This window comes from Diospyros lotus, chromosome 2 (genome assembly GCF_014633365.1).
Source record: "Diospyros lotus cultivar Yz01 chromosome 2, ASM1463336v1, whole genome shotgun sequence".
NCBI classification, from domain to species: domain Eukaryota; kingdom Viridiplantae; phylum Streptophyta; class Magnoliopsida; order Ericales; family Ebenaceae; genus Diospyros; species Diospyros lotus.
This window is the reverse complement of record NC_068339.1, coordinates 9,483,253-9,503,721: the sequence shown is the minus strand read 5'-3', so window position 1 is coordinate 9,503,721 and position 20,469 is coordinate 9,483,253. Positions and strand designations below refer to the sequence as shown.

The 20,469-nt window shown below is 36.9% G+C and overlaps 3 protein-coding genes across 3 annotated transcripts; all 3 read left to right on the top strand.

The window, feature by feature from the left end:
• The first annotated feature begins 4,770 nt into the window (after positions 1-4,770).
• LOC127795543 (uncharacterized) lies at positions 4,771-5,473 on the top strand. The gene has a single exon (XM_052327302.1). The coding sequence runs from the start codon at positions 4,850-4,852 to the stop codon at positions 5,288-5,290; it is 441 nt and encodes a 146-aa protein (XP_052183262.1). The 5' UTR covers positions 4,771-4,849; the 3' UTR covers positions 5,291-5,473.
• A 2,789-nt stretch (positions 5,474-8,262) lies between these two features.
• LOC127794620 (LOB domain-containing protein 18-like) lies at positions 8,263-8,775 on the top strand. The gene has a single exon (XM_052325868.1). It carries the CDS (start codon positions 8,263-8,265, stop codon positions 8,773-8,775), a length of 513 nt encoding a protein of 170 aa, XP_052181828.1.
• A 7,867-nt stretch (positions 8,776-16,642) lies between these two features.
• On the top strand, positions 16,643-18,991 carry LOC127795539 (probable polyamine oxidase 5). The gene has a single exon (XM_052327294.1). It carries the CDS (start codon positions 16,902-16,904, stop codon positions 18,582-18,584), a length of 1,683 nt encoding a protein of 560 aa, XP_052183254.1. The 5' UTR covers positions 16,643-16,901; the 3' UTR covers positions 18,585-18,991.
• The last annotated feature ends 1,478 nt before the right edge of the window (positions 18,992-20,469 follow it).

Here is a 20,469-nt window from a genome sequence, read left to right as displayed (position 1 = left end):
TTCACTTGGGCTAATACTGGCTAAATACTGCCGGGTCCAATGACTAATCAGAGTTCTCCACAATACATAGGTGATTTGATGAGTTGTTTCTGCTAAAATTTAAAACTTAATTAAAAATAGCGTAGAATGGACAGAACACAGTTGTTGTGTTTAGGGTATTGATGATACGAAGTTGGAGTAGGGAGTAGTGTAGAGTGAGGGGAGGGGGAGGTGGGGCCTTGCAGAGGTTGACTAGATAGGCAGGATGCTTGTTTTTTTTTTGGATGACTAATGTTTGGTTTCGTCCATCTAATTTTGAAGAAAATCTGTTTTCATTCTTGATTTGATTTTCAGGTAAATTAGATGTGGTAACAAGTTTATACATTTTCAAGTAGACACTCAATCAATTCCCATTAAATGAGATATTTTTACTTCTACCAAAAGTTGATCCATTCCTACTTTCAAAAAAACTTAGAAACTTTACTAGTTGTGCTATGCTTAGAGTTGGCAAATGGGTAGGGAGGCCCATTGGCTAGCCCGACTCAGGCCACCAAAAATAGGAGTGGTCCACCAAAATGATCTACCAAAATAGGGGTGGCCCACCAAAATGGCCCGACCTGGCCCGCCTTAGTCAGTTTATCAAGGGCTATAGGGCCATGCCAGGCTTTTATTTTCCATTGCTCGACTTGGCCCGGCCTTTTTCCAACTCTAGCCATGCCTTGGGAGTGACAGGATGCCTATTTTTGCCCTTACTATGTTTGGGCTTTGCAATTTTATTTAGTTGGTCCCTATCGAGTATGATTTTGTGCACCCCATTTAATGGGGGTAACTTCCCCCCCCCCCCCCTCCCCCGGTTAGTTTGAGGGGTAAAAAAGTCATTTTGGGGGTTTCTTTCCCCCTTCCAACCCACCCCCCATTTCTCTTTCCTTTTCCTGGCTTCCTCTTCTTTTCTCTCCCATTCCCTTGCTATTGTTGCTGCCACTACATCCTTGCCTCATCGCGTCACCTTGTTTCCTCGTTGTCGCTATCGTTGCATTCTCACCGTATCGTGTCGTCTTGCATTTTTTCTGTTCGAGGCGATCGGCGAGGCTAGGGGAGGTGAGAGGGTTGTTGGAGAAGAAAAGGGAAAAGAAAAAAAAAAGAAAAAGGAGAGATGAGAGATGAGAGGAGAAGAAAGGAGGGTTGTGTGGAATGGCGATTGGCACGCAAGAGGCGACATGGCAGTGAGGAGAGGAGAATTGAGGTGACGGCAAGCGACTTGCTGAAGAAGAAAAAGGATAGAGGTTCCAACGCCCCCCCCCGCGCGGCGCGGCCGGGCGGGTAAAATTAAGGGGGGATAACTTCACCTCCTCATTAAATAGGGTGTACAAAATCAGAGTCGGTCCTCCCTGCAAATGACTTGAACCGTCAGCTCTCTCTTTCATTTTAATTTACATGGCACTACTCGGGAGTCAGGGCCAGGGGTCCCCCAAATTGGTGCAATCTGATTGTGCATTGCCATGAAAATGCATATAATAATGGTAACGAGACATTGTTCACTTTAATTGATTAAGTTCCTGGTTTTACAAGAGGGTCTGAGGTTGGTTTGGTGTGTCAAAAGATACAGGCAATCTTGTGTCAATTGTCAAGTAACTTAAAATGGATAATATAAAGCATTTTACAAAATTTTAAATTTATTATTTATCATATTTTGAGGATCTAAATATATGACAATTTATTATGTAATTATTATGATACCATGCTAGTATGATGATGTAATATTAAATATTTTCTTAAAAAATAGAAAAGTTATAATTATTTGTTTTTTAAAAATTGAATTGGCGTCGTGTGTAGTTTTGATTGTCTCTTAAAAATACAAAAATAGTCGCTAAAAATAACTCAGGCGGTTCTCAAATTTTGTCATGCCTTTTAGTGTTTGGACATTTTTTTTTTATAATTTTTTATGTACCAAAAAAATACACAATATCATTTATCTTTCTTGGAATTATCATAAAAACTAAACAAAAAATAAAATTCAGCAAAATATTTATATAAGTTAAGCAATAGGGATGGTCATGGTCATAGACACATGAAAAAACATAATACCTCAACATCCTAATCTCTATTACAAAGAAAACTTATTATTTTACGAGTGTGGGATTGATAAGGTCTTGAATATTTTTAAAATTAAGAAAAAATAAAATCATTGCTAAACATCAATAATAATAATAATAATGTCAAAAAAGGAAGGAAATAAATAAAACTAGATAAAGATAATTTGGAATCATGCGCAATAAAAGCAATTGTCATCTTAATATCTTACTTAGCCTACACGTTGCAGGCAGGCCCTCCCAGGTATAAATTAAATTAAATTAAAAATGCTTGAATCCTTGCATCTGTCGCATGCAATCGCTATCAAATTTCTTTTTTTAGAGTAATATATATATATATATATATATATATAGAAGAGCTTTATTGGACATTTCTCTGGCTCTGAGCTGGTCCTCCTCAGAAAAATCTGTATTGTTCTTCCCCCCACCATCTACTCATTTAGAGGGTGCGGGGTGGTGCAAAATTTTATATCCACTCACATTTTTTACACTTTACACTCATTAAAAAATATTTAAAAAACATAATTTTACCCTTATTTATAGTGATCGATCATCGCCAACAATCACCATAAACTCTCATCTCCTATCTATCATTACACTCATTTTCTTCCTTCAAGATGTATTCCGGAGTTCAGGTGTGATGATAAGTAAGAGACGAGAGTTGATGGTAATCGCATTTGTCACGGTCATTGGTGGGAGCTTGGGCTGTCGGTGATCATGGTGGCTATAAATAAGGTGCGATGATGGGTGGTTGTAAATAAAGGTAAAATTAATTTTTTTAAAATATTTTTTTAATGTAAGTATAAAAAGCAAAAAAGATGGGAGCATATAAAATTTTAATGTCATCGTCTCACACCACGTTGTCCGTGACCTGCACCTGCCCCGTTGTCATTATTCAAAATCAGCGGGGACTTGACCACGTGTCACTATTATTCATTGTACCTATCAGCATCAGTTCAACCAGCTTGCAATTTACCCGAAATAATAGAAAATTTTCTTACCAATCTTTCCAACCAGCAAGTAAATATCAACGTAACCATTATAACTTAACAATTACATGTTGCCATTTATTTAAAATACACGGTGGCAAAATATAAATAATAATAAGAGTACATATTAAAAATTTATTTTATTATTATGTGAGGTCACCAATATAAATTCTAGATTCTCATTCATTTTTACCCATTACCTTTTTTTATGTAGTCAAATACAACTTTTAAAATTAAAATTGAAATTAATTTTATCTTTATTAATTAATCATCATTTATTAAAGAAAGTATTTAATATAATTGTCATATAAATATAATGTCAATTATCAATAATACTAGTACCCCACCATGTATTATTGATCGCAATGATCTTGTCCAATAATTATGTATTTACAATATGAATACGTGGCACAATAATAATAATAATAATAATACAATTACATTGAATATTTTTGTATATTTACATTTTAACTTGTACTTTCGTTTGGCGTAGGGGAAGGTGATTTGGACCCCATACAAAATTAGTATTTATTACTAATAAATAATATTATTGCATATATATTTTGATTATTATGTTATACGTTATTTAAATGAGTCATGTTACTTGTATATCATTTATATATATTTTGAATTACATAATACATATAAATGACATAAATATCTTTCGTCTTAACATAACATATTGGGTGAGGACATTTTAGATATTAGAATATCATTATGTAGTTCAAAATATTGGGGGTGTTCAAAAAAATTGATGCACCGCAAAAATCGGCCAGACCAAACCAAACCGATTGATTTTTTTTTTGGCAATTAGAAATGGTTTGAAAGTTGTCCAAATCCGCGCGATTTGAACAATAGGCGGTTCGATTTTAAACCGAACTGCCTAGAAAATAATAAAAAAAATAATTATTTTAAAAATAATTGATTTGGACAATACATTATTCAATAACATGTATATATATATATGGAAATAATTGTATATTGCATATTTATTGTATGATGACATGCATTATTTGATATTATGTCACTGACAATCTGATAGTAATCACTGGTAATCTTTATTTACTATTTTTAAGTAGCATTTTTAGTGATTTTAAGACTCACTTGTACTAAATTTTTAAAACGCGATAAATTATACCAAATTAGACCGCAAATGCAGTACGATTTGACCACACCAAAATCAGACCACGGTTTGATTTGTTCGAAAAACCTCACTAGCGATTTGGCGTGCTGAAAATGATTTAAACCGGTCAAATCGCACCACGCACACCCCTACAAGATATACACCATAATGTACCAATAACATTTTTCTATTTAGATATAAATTCAGTTATTCTTAAAAATTTATATAATTGCAAATGTTATATGCGTTTATTATTATTTCTTTTGAAGTGACTTAAATATATTATTTAAAAATAATAAATAAGAATAAAAATATATGCAGTCCCATTGGTTTTTCCTAGTCATCCTAATCCTAACTTAAAACGTGTAATCATGAATTAAAAAAAAAAGATTTATTATATTTTGGCCTTTGGGGTAGCCGACAAAAGGCTTCTGAGTCAATCCACTTCCCACTTTCCTATCAAAATTCCCGCCTCTGCAGCCACACCCACATCTGCGCCGCCACGTCACTCCTCCATCTGTTTCCTGCCACGTCCCACCGCTTTCCTCACGCCGTTTGTCTCTCACTCTCTCTCGCTCTATATTACACACACCCCTCTCGCTGCAACCGAAATCGTACTTCGCTTTATTCCCCCTCCGCCCGCACCTCTCTCTCTCTCTCCCTCTGTCATGGCGGAAAATAGGAAGAGACCCGAACGGGAAAATGCCGAGGACGATGCGGCGAAACGCGGCCGGTCGCCTGCGGCGTCGGTTGACGAGAGCGACGGGGAAATGGCGGCATGGTTGCTGCTGGACATTGAGGACGACGAACTTTCGAAACTTCTGGAGGCGGAGGCGGAGGGGGCGCCACCGCCGCTGGCAGTGAGGTTCATCGAAGACCCCTACTCGTGGCCTTTGATCTTCGGGTCGTCTTATATTACCATCAACGGCAACGAGGAGTCGTGCGGGTCGTCGTTCTCGGACTGGGAGTCGTCCGTCATGGCCAGCATTGACGTCGGCGGGACCCGCATTGCCTGCGGCGGGGGCGTGGAGGGGGGTAGTGGAGCGAACGCCTCCGATTTTGACGATGAAATGCTGAGGAGGTTTCTGGGCGAAGAGCTGTTCCAGTAGACATTGCAGAAAAGAAAAGGAAAAAAGAAAAAGGAAAAGAAATGGGATTAGGGTTTTTAGGGTTTTAATGGGGGGTTGGGTTGGTTGGTTTTGTGTAGAAGAAGCGAAGGTTCTATTCAGTGAATATATATGTAAAAAGAAAAAGGAAAGGAAAGAAAAGAAAAAGACATGTTCGAAAGCGAATACTTCTTTCGTACGTTTTAGTAATTTTTGCTTTTTTGGTACTCTCTCTCTCTCTCTCTCTCTCATGTGTCCAAAATGGATCATATATTTTCGGAAGAGGGGTTTGGGAAAAATTGATCCAATATAATAATCTACAAAATAATAAACTCAGCTCATGATATTTTGTATATTGGGCTTGGGTAAGGCTAGGCCCACTTAGATTTAATGGGGTTGGGCTAGTCCAAACAAGCTAGGCCCAACTACAACATGATGGAATGGATTGGATGGTTTGGCTGAGGAAATGACACAATAATTATGAGGTTGAGTGGAGGTAAAAAGGAAAGGGAAATGTAATAAAAAAAAAGGAGAAGATAATGATGAAGGTGATGCCAAAAGTCCAATAATTTTAGGGCTCTGCATGTCATGTCACATCTTCCGGGCTTTGGCTCTTCTTGTCTTGGTGCATTTTCTCCCATCACATCACTAAAGGATTTTGTTTTCCATTCCATGGATGGATGGTGTATATTTTTTAAAATTAATTTGGTTTTTGAACTTTGATCAATATTAAAAACTATGTTGAAGTAAGACATATTTTTAATTACAAGATAAAAAAAATAATAATTTCCCTGCTTTATATATGAATATCAAGCGTATATTTTGATTAAATACTCTTTAAATTACATTATTTAATCTTATTTTTTAAAAAATAGCACCAACATCCCTACGTGTTATAAAATATAATAATTATTAATTTACCCATAGGTTTATACTATTTTCTCTCTCTCCCTTTCCCTTGTCGCTTATATTCATTCTTTCGATGTTCGTATTTTATATTATATTCTATTTTCTCTTATTTACTATATGGATTATTGTTATAAAAATTCTGTTTCTCTCACTCTCACTCTCACCGTACATACATAAATTGAAATGGGTGCCTAATCCAAACCCATCAATGTAGGTTCATCAACCATGAATTTCTTCACATCACTAGTATTTGTCTCTTTCTCTCATACATCCTTCTCCATCACTTTATTTATACTAATGTGAAGATGGATAATAGTATACTGCAGGAAATAAGATGGCAATGATCGTTTAGCAAAAATGACATTATGACTTGTCGACTTTTAGAATTAGCCGACCGTGATTCATAGGCCCGCAATGAGAAAATAAGCCCAAATGCAAGAAAAAGGAACGTAATAGAACGGATATAGGAGATTTTTACGTGGTTCGGTCAGAACGATGCCTATTTTACGACTGTTCTCTAAGTATTCTGGCAAAATAACAGTATATCATTATTGTGATCCTCTCTACAATAGTATTTCTGACCCCTATTTATAGTGATGGGTGCTTACAATTGCATAAAATACAAAAGTGTAAAGATTATGATATCATGGGAGATAATATGTCCTTATCATCTCCATAAAATCAGTAGTGAACTCTTATTAGGGATCTGGTTTGCCTCATAAAGTAAGTAGGTCACTGCCTCCGGTTATTCAACAATCTTGTTATTATACAAACTGAATAGTTTGACTGGCAAATTGAACGATTAGGCTAGCGGGCTAGAAGCTCATTGGGGATATCGCTGAGAGCTCGTTGCAAGTCTTGCTGGAGCTCGCTTGGTTTTGAGATCTGAGCTCGGGTTTCAGCGACGTGTGACTTTATTCTGATGAGTTTGGGTCTATTGTAGACATGGCCAAAATTGAACCGGATCGGCGGTTCGAACCGGAACCGGACCGGCCGGAACCGGATCCGGAACTGGCCGAACCGGAACCGGACTGAACCGGCGAAATTCAGTCCGGTTCCGGTTCAAGGTTCCGCGGAACCGGAACCGGAACTGCCATTTCCTATTTTCTAGGGATTTTTTTTTTCATATATATATATATTTTAAGGATTTTCTGGTATATATATTATATATATATATTTATATATATATTTTTTACATATATATTATTATTATATATATATATATATTTTATTTCTCCTTCCTTCTCATTCTTCTCCCGAATTCCCTTCTTCTTCCTTCTTCCTTCTTCTTTCCTCTTCTACAACGCACAATTAGGGCAACAGCCACCGTGCACCGCCTCCATCGGCCGTCTCCACCATAGCCATCGCAGCACCTGCGTAACCAGCAGCCGCAAGCCACCACGTGACTTCCTCATGCCCTAGCTGCCGATCACCATCTTCTTCTTCCTCTTCATTTTCTCTGCAACTCACAAATCGGCCAATCAGCAACCGACCGCGAGCCTCGCCACCACCTCCGACGGCCGCCATCGCCGGCTCGGCAACCACCCCAGCGTTGCATCGCCATCAGCCGCAAGCCATCGCTTGGCTTCCTCACGCCTAGTCACTGATCACCAGCTCCTCTCAGCCATCACTGCCGGCACAATCGGCCGACACCTTGGCTAGATCCGGTCACGTAGTCACCGCTGCTTACTCCCTCGCATAGCCGTCGGCCCTTGCTCGGCTTCCCTCAGCCGCCACAGCGACCCTCGTCGCCTCTGCAACTGCTGCCATATTGGGGTCGATTCGACCCAATCGGTCTGACCCGACCCGACTCGACACGACCTGACCCGACTCGGCACGACCCGACCCGATCTAACTCAGCCCGACCCAACCGGATCCGACTCAGCCTGACCCGACCCGATCCGACTCGCTTCAGGTTTGATCCATTAGATCTGACCCCTATCTAATTTGACTTATCAGATTAGATCTAACCCATATCTGATTTGATCCATTCAATTAGATCTAACACATATCTGATTTGCTTAGATCTAACCAAATCCATATCTATCATGCCAAGGCACAACACAATGAACCCCCGGTCTCGATGTGGTGCCTGTGTAGTATTAAATAGAGGATGTCATCCACAGTGCATTTTTGCTCCTTATTTTCGTTGTGAGGGTGGTACTGCTCATTTTGCTACCGTTCGTGAAGTTTATACTATCAGAAATGTCGTCAACCTCTTGACTCCGCTTTCGGTAAATGATCGATTTTGGGCTTCCGATACACTTCTCTTTGAAGCTCAAGCTCGGTTTCAGGATCCTGTTTATGGGTGTGTATCTCACATTCTTGCTCTTCAGCAACAGGTTAGTGAGCTGCAAGCTTATCGAGCTTATTTGCAAGATTCACTATTCGCATATTATTCTTCGCATCCCCTACTTGTTCCTCCATTTGATCCAAATTTCAACTGGAGCTCTAGTCCTCCCACCATCCCAGAGGCTACTCTACCTTACCCTGGCGAAACGAGCAGCAGCCAGATGCCACTCTCGGATGACCTTGATAAGCTAGGTCCAGTCATCTTTGGCCACCGCCGACGTCCTTGAGCATTGGCACATTATCAGTTTTTATGGTTTGCCCCCCTCTTTTTTTTTTTTTGACTGTACGACTTGATCTCTTGTATTATATTTGAACATATGGAATGAATGTTATGTTTTGAGTACTTTAACATTTCATTTCTTTGTCCTTCCCTCAATAGCATATCAATTACAAACAAATTATCTCAACCTCTTACAATTTTTAATAATTAATCACATCGAGGTAAATGATATCGAATCTTAATTGTCATCTCATTCGAAGATTGGAAATTTACATCCTAAGTCAAGCTACACAAACTTCTGAACCGCCGCGCCATGCTAGTGGCACTACCATGACACTACAATCCCCACGAAAATTAAGCTTAGTCCAGACAAACCTACAGTTCACTCTAGCTCTTCGGCATTTAATCGTCTCTACAACAGACTGGTTATTCCATATAGAGGGTCACGGTCTCTCAACATGAGCTAACCTAGTGGCCACCTCCCACCTGCATTCAGTGGTCCCTAGCATTAAACCCGTCACTGATAGGCATCACCTGTAGTATTATTCCATGCTAGAGCCATTCCTCATTCCGTGGGTTTCACTCTCTATGGACATTCATCATCATCTGACGAATGGGTTAATGATGGTTTAACAACGGCGACTTCCGACTCCAATGAAGATGCGTAGGATCCAAGTCCATATTTTATTTTTTTTCACATTTGTAAAAATTAATTACTTGTATTACATTTTTGTTGTAATTATTTTTTAATGAAATTAAGTCTAATTCTATTTTTTATTTTTTATTTTTCACATTTGTAAAAATTAATTACTTGTATTACATACTTGTTTAGTTGTTTTAATTATTTTTAATGAAATTATTACTTATATTTCTTCAATTTTTAGTAGTGTTTTTTTATTAAAAATATGGTTGAGAATATTTATATTTACAATTACATTTAACAATTAAAAATCGAAACCAAACCGAACCGAACAATGGAACAAGGACCAAAATTGAATACAACAATATTTAAAAAAAATTAAAAAAATTCGGTTTAAACCGGAACCGGAACCGTTGACCGAACCGGCTCAAACCGTTGACCGAACCGGTCCAAACCGTTGACCGAACCGGCACGAACCGGAACCGGAACCGAACCGTCCCAAACAGCCCTTGGGCGGTTCGGTTCAGGTTCAAAGATTTCTTGAACCGGAACCGGCGGTTCATGAACCGGAACCGGCGGTTCATGAACCGTGGCCATGTTTAGCCTATTGGGGTTCAGGTGATTGGGACGGCCTGCCAACCCATAAAAAATAGTGCGAGAAATACCCATAACATGACTGTAGTTTCAACATAAGTCTCTTATCTCTTTCTTTTATTCAAATATGAAAGAAACTAAATAATTCAATCCTTCAAACTTTTTATGATTCGATCTAACAGAAGAAAATGGGTAGGAATCAAGTTTGAATCAAACACGAAATGAGTTCAATTTGAATATGATTTGAATGGGTTCAATCTAAAAATGGGTTATTGGTTCAAATGGGTTCAATTCACAAAAGGGTTTGAGTTGGAACAAATTCAAAATGATCCATTTTAATTTTTTCAAACATTTAAACCCATAAATGGGTTCAATGTGTTCGATGGTGGTGGTTACCAACAGGGCATCACTATTGTACTTCTTTCCTTGTTTGTTTTATTTTAAAAGAGACGAGGAACATTATAAAACTTTATAAAGAGTTAACAATTATTTGCTAACAAAAAAAAAATGTAGTTTATAGTCTTAAAACTTCAAAATAGAAATGAAAATAGAAAAATGTATTTTGGAACTCCTTTATAATAGTTTTTGTACAAATCTAGGCACCAAAATTTGCACACACACATATGTCAATTGAGTAATTTTACTATTCTTTTAAGTTAGAATATTATTATTAAATGTTAATCTTTCAGTTGTTTAACACGAGTAAATTTTATTTTATAACTAGCAACTAACAATTGATTTAGAGAAGTTGCTTGGACCTAAGTACGTGCCCATTTATGTTGCACGGAAACATTTCATAGGAGTTGTTTCTCTATTTTTGAAATATTTTTATTCTTATTTTAAATTCTATTTATGCTTATTTTTTTTAAAAAATATCCGTTTCTTATCGAAAATGTTTTCTGTTTCCGTGCAACATAAGTACCCATAATAATAGATCCAATTTTTTTTTTTACCCCCAAGGCATAGTTGCGCCGGCAAAGAAAGTACATTATGGGGTGTTACTTTTTGCGCTTTCAGGTTTAGTATTCAAACTTTGGTAGGGGGAGAAGCTCAGCAATTAGAACGATTATGAAAGTTGAAAATCGTTTGTCGCTCTCATGTTTGCGACGGGGTTAGAGATCGAATTAGCCATTGAGTCCTCTGATTTACATTTCCTGCTGATATCGTGAGACCAAACAGTAAAGGATGCTCGTGATGGCGCGTTAAAAAAAAAAAAAAAATCTATTTTATGTTACACAAAATAAAAATATGTCTGATATAAGCCTTATATTTGTTCTTCAACTTGGACATGGGGCATGCATTTTCATTCATATTTTTTCTATAATTAAAATGAATTTTTAACTATAAATTAAGATCTAACGAATCAAATTTATTAAATAGTCAATGAACTAGATCATGGAGGTAAACTCTAAATTCTAAACATTACATCTATATATAAAATGGGCCTAACACTTAGATACATATTTGTTTAATAAATGTAATTTATAAACTACTTCACATAATTTGTTCAATGTGCTCTTCTCATCCCCATCAATCGAATCATCATTATCAGTTCCATGTTATGCTAATGATGTGGTCAATATTTGGGTGCCCATCCATTGAATATCATCCAATTCTACCATCCAAATTCATGTCCTATCGTATGGATAATATAAAAAAAAAAAAGAAGAGAAAGGAATTACTTAATCGGTAAAAGTACTTAGACTTTGATTATAATTAATGTAAAATAATTAAAATTAATGTTTGATCAAAGGTAGCCATGCATCTTACTTGGTTTGTATTTAAATAAATTGATTTATTCTAAACTAATTTGTATCATCCTAGCTAGCTAGTATTTGGATTCGGGCAATGCATGCATGGCTAAAGATAATCTCTCTAGTACATTTTGTTTTGGTATTGTGAAGGAAAAAAAATGGGATCACGTAGCTAGCAAGCTGGTTTTGGTTAGATTATGTCAAAATCAAGCGATTATCCTTTCGATAACGTTAAACAACTTTTAAGGTAACTTTTTTAATCTGCTTTTTGGTAGTGTCATTAGGTGGGTAATGGAATCGAATATGGGTCCGTCCATGCACTTGAACATATATATGATTTGAGTGACACCCCATCGAATGCCAATGGTCTCGAGCAACTTCGTATGCCATATATAGTTGGCAACTCGATATTGCCATTTGGTTTTGACTAAGACTGATGTTGATAATTCTGCCAATCTAGCTAGCTAGGTACAAATTTATTTTGGATAATTGAACTTTCTCATATTGTTTCTTTTAAAGAACTAAAAAATTTATGTCAAAACAACATTTGAACAAAAGACCAAAACTCTATAAAATTGTAGATGAGATTTTCATCCCACACGGCATCTCATTCAATTCTTTCTAAGTCATTGGATCTTTTTTCTCGTTTGATAATCTCTTCTTTTTTTCCTACTCCGTCCCAAAGAATATATAATTAGGACTAATTTGCTCTATTTTTTATAGTTATTCTCAAAGGAGAATATTATTTTTTTTTATCAAATATATGCAAACCTAATCACGATCTTAAAATAAGAACAAAAAATCTTTATTGATCAATCCCTTTGCCTCTCTCCCCTTCTTCCCATGGCGGCCTGTTGCAATCATTGGTCACCACCTTTCTCTCGTCGCCCTGCGTCAACCGCTGAATTGCCTTGCCTAGTGTCGATTGTTGCGTCGCCTAATTGCCCTCTCGATTTTCCTCACGTAGATCGTATAGTAGATCCCCTCTCTCCTCGATGGTCAGGGTGAGGAGAGACAACGCAGTGGTTGGCACGAGACGAAGGCGACGACCAGCGATTGCATCGGGCAATCGTAGGAAGAAAGGGAGAGAGAAAAGAGAGGAGGCAGCCAAGGGCAAGAAAAACAAATTTATAATTTTTGTGAGGGCATTTTGATCATTTGTGCGCTTGGGTGTAGCCCAAGGTGTAGGTTTCAGTCTACAAGTAGCATGGTCCAAATTCTATATTTATACTAATTATATGTGTTTAAAATAAAACTAAAATACATACTCTATTGGGCAGAGTTTGTAATTACACTTATATCTATTATAATCCATAACTATCTCCTTGACTTTCATATCCTTACAACAATATTTATTATTTCAATAATAATTTTAATTGCCCTTGTAATAAGCTTGTAGAAATTACATTATCAAACTACTTTAATATACCTAATATATATTAGGTGGCTACACTAAATCAATATTGACTCCATAATGTACTTTATAAATGTAATATATTTTATAGGACTATTATAATGTATATCATAATATTACGAGTTTCTTATTAAGATTTTTTAGGTTTTCTCTACATTTTTTCCCCAAAAGATTTTATCTATTCTTCCATTTCTCTTACTAAAGGTATTTATTAATTAATATTTTTCTTGCATGAACAAAAAGTATTTTAGTTTTATCTTAAATATTTTTAATATAAATCATTATAAATTGGTTGCAAACTCTCATTTTTGTCAAGTTTCAATTCTATATGTTTTAGTGCTTTACTTTTCAATTCCTTGCTCTATAAAAAAATAAATATTTTGGTTTTCTAGCAAAATTTTTCTTTTAACTTACAGTCAAATACTAATATAATTTACATACAAACACAAAATGTTCATAATACATAAATACCTTTCCAATATGGTTTTTTTTTTTTTTCTACTTATTAAGATTATACTTGGTTTAGTCTGTAATATTTGGTTGATTATTATGATTAACGTTAAATACCTTTTCACGTGAGACTTTAGTCTTATATTTTATTTTTAACTTTTGATTTTGTTTTTTTGCTCGTTTCATGATTGGGCCAATGTGTATTCATTGAGTGGATAATCCTATCACACAGTCTTTAACACTTTGAGAACAAGATTATCACACAGAAAATTTAGAAACTTATTCATATAATTGATTGGAAAAAATATGAACGAATTTTTTTTTATATTTTATTGATTTATATAAAAATATAATTAATACGTTAAAATAAACTCGTTAGATATCATCCAAATATAATATAAGGGCACATAACATTAAGAGATCGGACCTTGATTCACGTACATATCAATTCTAAATAACAATATATACATTTTCTTATATTTATTAAAAATGGTTTCTCTATACACTAGCTATTTGCTCTTTACGAGGATTGGAAAAGAGTTATATTTGTACTTGACCTAATGGCTTGCTCTCGTACATCTGTCATTTGTCGATCTTCATAAATAAATTAACGAATTAAATTGAAGAGAGAATTTCTTTGCCATAATAAATTTCTTGCATTCTATTGACCACATCTGCATTTATCAGTTTTTGTCTCATATGCCCTAATCATTTTAAATGTCTTTTAGGTATAATATATTTTTAATAAATATCACTCTAATTTTGTTATAAAAAACCTTATTTCTAAACTCGAACAAGTAAAACGTAATTTATCGAGTAATAGCAGTTAAAAGCAAAGAGGGAGAACTTTATTGGCTCAAGATTGTCTTGGTCTGAGAACTTCATTTGTTGTTTTGCGAAGTGCACGAGATCCTAAGGATGCCCTTTAAATCTAAGCTTCAATGCAATGTGTACTGTCTTTGAAAGAAGTGAACTTGTTGAAAGAGGCAGAGTAATGCTCGCCAGAAAGGATATGGTAGTGGTAGAAACTCAAGGATTTGACTTTTCTTGATTAAGCATCGATTAATGATGGATCAACCTAGGCCTTATAATCTATGCAAATCAATGTTTTTATGTAGGATGGGAGCAATAAATTAAAAATCATATTAGCATTTAAGTACTGCCCTTAAATCTTGTTTCTCAACTTTCAAATTAACCCTTGGGATGATCGCTCATAATAAAGATACTCAATCAACCATCTTCAATTGCCTTGATTGTTTGTCGATTTATTTATTTTGGGTGAATATTAGCATGCTTATTAATTAATTGCTTAATTTTTGCTTGTATTCTCTGAAGAGCTGCTGTAAGAAGTTGTAAGTGTTGACATATTGAGCTCATTAAGTGATGTTATGAGATAAATATTTAAGGTTTAATGAAGGAGAAATGGTACATTAGGGAAGGGTAATAAGATTTTAGTGTTGTGAAACATAATGGGTATCACAGAATCGTCGTTATTCGAGTCTTAGCACTGTTTAATTTGGAAAAGATAAGTAAACTTTAAGGGAACCGGTCAGTGTTAATTAAGGGTTATGTGGAAATAATCATAATTATGATAAAAGGAAAAATCTAATTAACCTTTTGAGTCACCTTTGAAACATCTAATCTTATGCCTTTTTTATATTTAATCCAGCCACGATACTGACATATCTGCACTGCCTTTTAAGAAGATATATATAGAGGCTGCTTCGAACAGTGTAATCAAGTAATTAATTCTATGTGTCGTTGTCTAAGAGCTTGATTAACAAATATATATTGCTGTACTTGGTATTATGAACAGTAAATATTATTTGTTGATAATACACTGAAAACCCTTCAAACTCTTTGACTAAAAAGAATTTTTGAAGGTCAATTAGTTCAAGGCTTATAATATTAGAGGTAGAAGTGAGATGATTATCAAAAAACTTGGAAAATTTTCGAGGACTATAAACGAAGGCATATGAAAAAAAAAAAGAGAAGCAATTTGGGCACTTTCAAGATTCCCTTGCATGAAACTGAGTGTTCCAAAATTGCCCGTTGAAGTTTGATCTTTTTGATTGCTTCAAAAAGATGCTGTATAGCTGGAAAATAATCTATACACCAAACTTCGAATTTTATTTTTTCAAGTGTTTGAAGTGAATTCTAATTTTCTTTTTTCCTTCTGAATAAGTAACCCTCAATAAATTGTTGATTCCCATGTGAATTTAGTAGCACCCATTAACCTTGACTTTTCAAGGCTTTTGAGTGTTACTGCCCCAAAAGAATGGTTAATGCAGATGTTGTTGAGATTGAGACCGTTTTGTTCGTTAACTTTACTAAAGAGATGAGTGTTTTATACAATGCAATTATCTTAATACTAGTGGATGCTCTTCTAGGAATTAGAAAACAGAAAAGGGGGAAAGGAAAGAAGAAACTCAGATTGCTTACATATTCTCATCCAAAAATCTTTGAATTCAGATGTTGCACTTAACAATGTATATGATAAACATGACACAAAAAAATAAAAAACAGGGAAAGGAGGAGGAGGGAAGAGAGTGCATCTAGAGAGGTTCCATTCCAAGGACAGAGAATAAAGAGGAATTACCACATAACACTACCACTTTACATATAGCTTGTTTCCACCGCAAGTTAGTATTTGACTAGGTGGCAGAAACATAAGCAATATGTCCATTCACTACAAGTGTTTAGATGAGTGTAATTAGCTGGTTGAAACCATTATTGACAGGCCAGTCAGAAACATTCAAGTGTTTTGAGTTGGTAGGTTGTCATTAACTGGATCTCATGTGAAGGTTGGTGAAAGGCATTGTCAACCAATTTTGGTCTTGGTATCAACATATATACTCTACCCTTCATTGCTAAATGATTTCACTAGTAGACTTCCACCTAGATGAATGTATATGCCAAGAGAGCTAGAGGGCTAGAGTGCTGAGAAAGACCGGATATTGATTGTGGCTTTCGTGAGAGAGAAAACTGGGGAAAAACAACCTAGTGGAGAGTTTCAATAAAAGGAGAGCTGTGTCTTTATTAGAGTAATAAATTATGTAAAGAAAGAAAGAAAGAAAGCAACACACACACACACACACACACACACAAATGAACTCCCTCAAGCAAAGCACCAGACACTCCTTATATATACCTCTTCAGTAACTCATTCCTCACCTCACAGTTCTTTTTTTTTTTTATTCACTTATCTAGTCTCAGCTGCTGCCTCTTTCTCTTTGCTTGTGCTATTTGTGCTGCTGAAGAAGTGACAAGTTCTTGCAAGAATGGTGGCCAAGAAGCCAAGAATTGTGATTATTGGGGCAGGAATGGCTGGCCTCACAGCTGCAAACAAGCTCTACGTGTCACCAGGCTCCAAGGAACTGTTTGAGCTTTGCCTGGTGGAAGGTGGGAATAGGATTGGTGGGAGGATCAATACTTCGGAGTTTGGTGGTGACAGGATTGAGATGGGGGCTACTTGGATCCATGGGATCGGAGGCAGCCCAATTCACAAAATTGCTCAGGAGATCCATTCACTGGAGTCTGAGCAGCCATGGGAGTACATGGATGGCTTCTCGGACGAGCCAGTGACTATTGCTGAAGGTGGGTATGAGGTCAATCCATCTCTTGTCAAGTCTCTATCTAGTTTTTTCAATAAACTGATGGATTTTGCTCAAGGAAGGGCAAGTGGTGATGAAGTGTTAAGCAGTGAAGAGATTGAGTATTGTAAGCTAGCTGCCAAAGCTTTCAATATCAGTACACAAAATGGTGGTGCCTCTGCAAAGCTCAGTGTTGGTTCTTTTCTTCGACAAGGCCTTGAGGCCTACTGGGAATCAATTGAAGGCCATGAGGAGCTCGAAGGGTGTGGCAATTGGAGCCGAAAGTTGCTTGAAGAAGCCATTTTCGCAATCCATGAGAACACTCAGAGGACATACACATCAGCTGGCGACCTGCTAACACTTGATTACAATGCAGAGAGCGAGTATCGTATGTTTCCAGGTGAAGAGGTAACCATTGCTAAAGGTTATATGAGCATAATTGAGTACATAGCTTCTGTTTTGCCCGCTGGTTCAATCCAGTTAGGCAGAAAGGTCACGAAAATTGAATGGCAGCTGGAGAATCATCACTTGCTAGAGATGGAAAATGGCCATGACAGTAGGCCTGTGAGGCTGCACTTCTCTGATGGATCAGTGATGCTGGCCGATCATGTCATTGTCACAGTTTCACTGGGGGTTCTCAAAGCTGGAATTCAAGAAGGTTCAGGTATGTTTGATCCTCCACTCCCAAGCTTCAAGTCTGAGGCAATTTCAAGGCTTGGTTATGGTGTTGTTAACAAGTTGTTTCTGCAATTGAGTCCATCCTCTGGTAGTGAATTAGGCAATTCCAGCAAGTTCCCATTCTTGCAAATGGCTTTCCACCGGTCAGATTCCCAATTGAGGCAGCCAAAAGTTCCGAGGTGGATGAGGAGGACAGCTTCTCTGTTCCCAATCTATGGCAAGTCTCGTGTTCTACTGTCTTGGTTTGCAGGGGAAGAGGCCCTTGAGCTCGAGTCTCTTGAGGATGAGGAGATCATTAGTGGGGTTTCAGCAACAATCTCTAACTTTTTGCCAAATTCACAGCACAAAGTGAGTGGTCCTGTTTCTCATGGAGAAGTATGCAACGGGAAAGTGAGTCCTACTAATTCAGTAAAGTTCAGCAAGGTTTTGAAGAGCAAATGGGGCACTGATCCACTCTTCTTGGGATCCTATAGCTTCGTCGCAGTGGGATCGGGTGGGGATGATTTAGACACCATGGCCATGCCATTGCCCAAAGATGAGAATTATGGTTCAAATGCTTCTCCTCCACTTCAAATTCTGTTTGCAGGGGAAGCAACACACAGAACCCATTATTCAACTACTCATGGAGCCTTTTTCAGTGGTCTCAGAGAAGCCAACAGGCTCCTTCAACATTACCAGTGCAGGAAGGTATGAGAGTTGTTGGTGCAAGTACATTTTAATTAAGAATCTTTAATGGGAAGATATCTCTTTCTCTTACACTTTGATCTCATATTCGTCTGGAGTGAGAGAGAAGTAAAATCAAAGTGAATTGGGAGGGAAAGGGGGAGTGGGGTGGGATGATAGAGAGAGATGGTGACATTTTTAGATGTATTGAATGAGCTAAAAAGAAATATTCTTTTGATTTTTCTATTGCTTTTTCTCTTGGTTTGAGACTAGTCTTGAGCTTCTTTCCTATTTTGATGTTCAAAAAAGAACTAGTTGAGGTTATGTTTGGCATTGAATATTTGTAAGATAAAGTAGAGATTAAAAAGGAAAAGGAAGCTTTGGATCTCATCAACTGTTGGCCTCTCGCATGAGTTTCTTTTGGTTTGCACACTGGACAGGATCCGATAAACCCGGCTCTTTCCAGCTCGTATAATTTCTTCTTCTATCTCTCTCTCTCTTTTTTTAGGGGATTTTTTGGGGTTCAAATCCAAGCATACCCTTATCACCTCCAAAGAGAGAATTTGAAGCACCCTTTAATTTGCTTAGGTCACTGGAAACTTTGGACCAATCTATGAAATGAAATAAAATAGTGGCAACCCTTCTTCTTCTTCTTCTTCTTCTGGGGTCTGTTGCAGTACATTTCCCTGCACCAAAGCAGTCCAGCCCAATTGGCCAATTTGGTTCAATCAGACTTGTCTCCAAAATGTCCTTCCCAGCAGTGGGGACAGATGTAGATTGTAGAGCCCCTCACAGCCATCTGATTGGCTTTGATCAATTAGTGCAGGTGGGTCCCATTGTCCTCTGATAGGTCCCATTCCATGCATATGCAGACACATACTGAGACAGTTAGCTCTTGGCTATTGCAGATTTCTCCAACACAGCAAATCAATTCTCTGATGCTACAGACAGAAACTTGACTGTCCATAAGCCATACCCTACAAAACAACAGCAAAAGTATGATACATCTCTGTCTCTCTTCCAATCCCACCACCCTTTGGATCCTTGATGCTTTAAATCAATGCCTTCAACTTCTTTTCCCTGTTGCCCCAGTAGTAATTTTCTCTTCTTTTTTCTCAGTTGACAAACAATAAAAATGATTGTTTGTTCCCAAAGCATACAACCTAGGTTCTCTATTATGGTCTGGTCTTTGTTTTATTTGCAAATAAATTGTTTCTATAACTTAAGTTCATGACCGAACAACTTCTTATTTATTTATTTTATAAAAACAAATATTTTCATAACTCAAATTTGTGACCAATCCGAGTCCGACTCAATGGGTGGCCATGGAGAAGATATTTTGCTAGATTTTGCATCTGTTGAGAGCTATCTTGCCATGGGAAGGACTGATGTTTGGGGACACTGAATAGTCAAATCAGAAGAGCTGTTAGCTGTTAATGAAGGGCTCTATTATTGCAAAGAGATTGGCAAAGGCTTTCCCCCAAGAAAGCTGGAGTGGCCCACCTGATGTCTCTTTTTGCCTCATGTGGGTTTCAATCAGCCTTTGATATTGTGCACTTGGCAGGCCCAATCTGCCACCCAGTACCCGTCATTTATCATTAAATTATAAAGAAAGCCAAGTGAGAATCTCTCTATTTCCCCCACTCACTGCCTTATTAACAAACTCAAACATGTTTGTTGCAAAACAAACCCTTGACCCACCTTTCCCCACTCTTCATCATTGTCAATTATTTTCTTAAAAATAATGCTTGTTAGGCCCCTTTTTAGTTAAAGTTTGCACTAATCATCATCCTCCATTTTCTTTATTCACCCCCCCCCCCGGGCCCCACACACACACACACACAAAGCTTTTGTTTTTGCTAGATTTGGTTCAGTTTTAGCTATTAAATACTCTCAATTCAATTTGTTTGGTTTG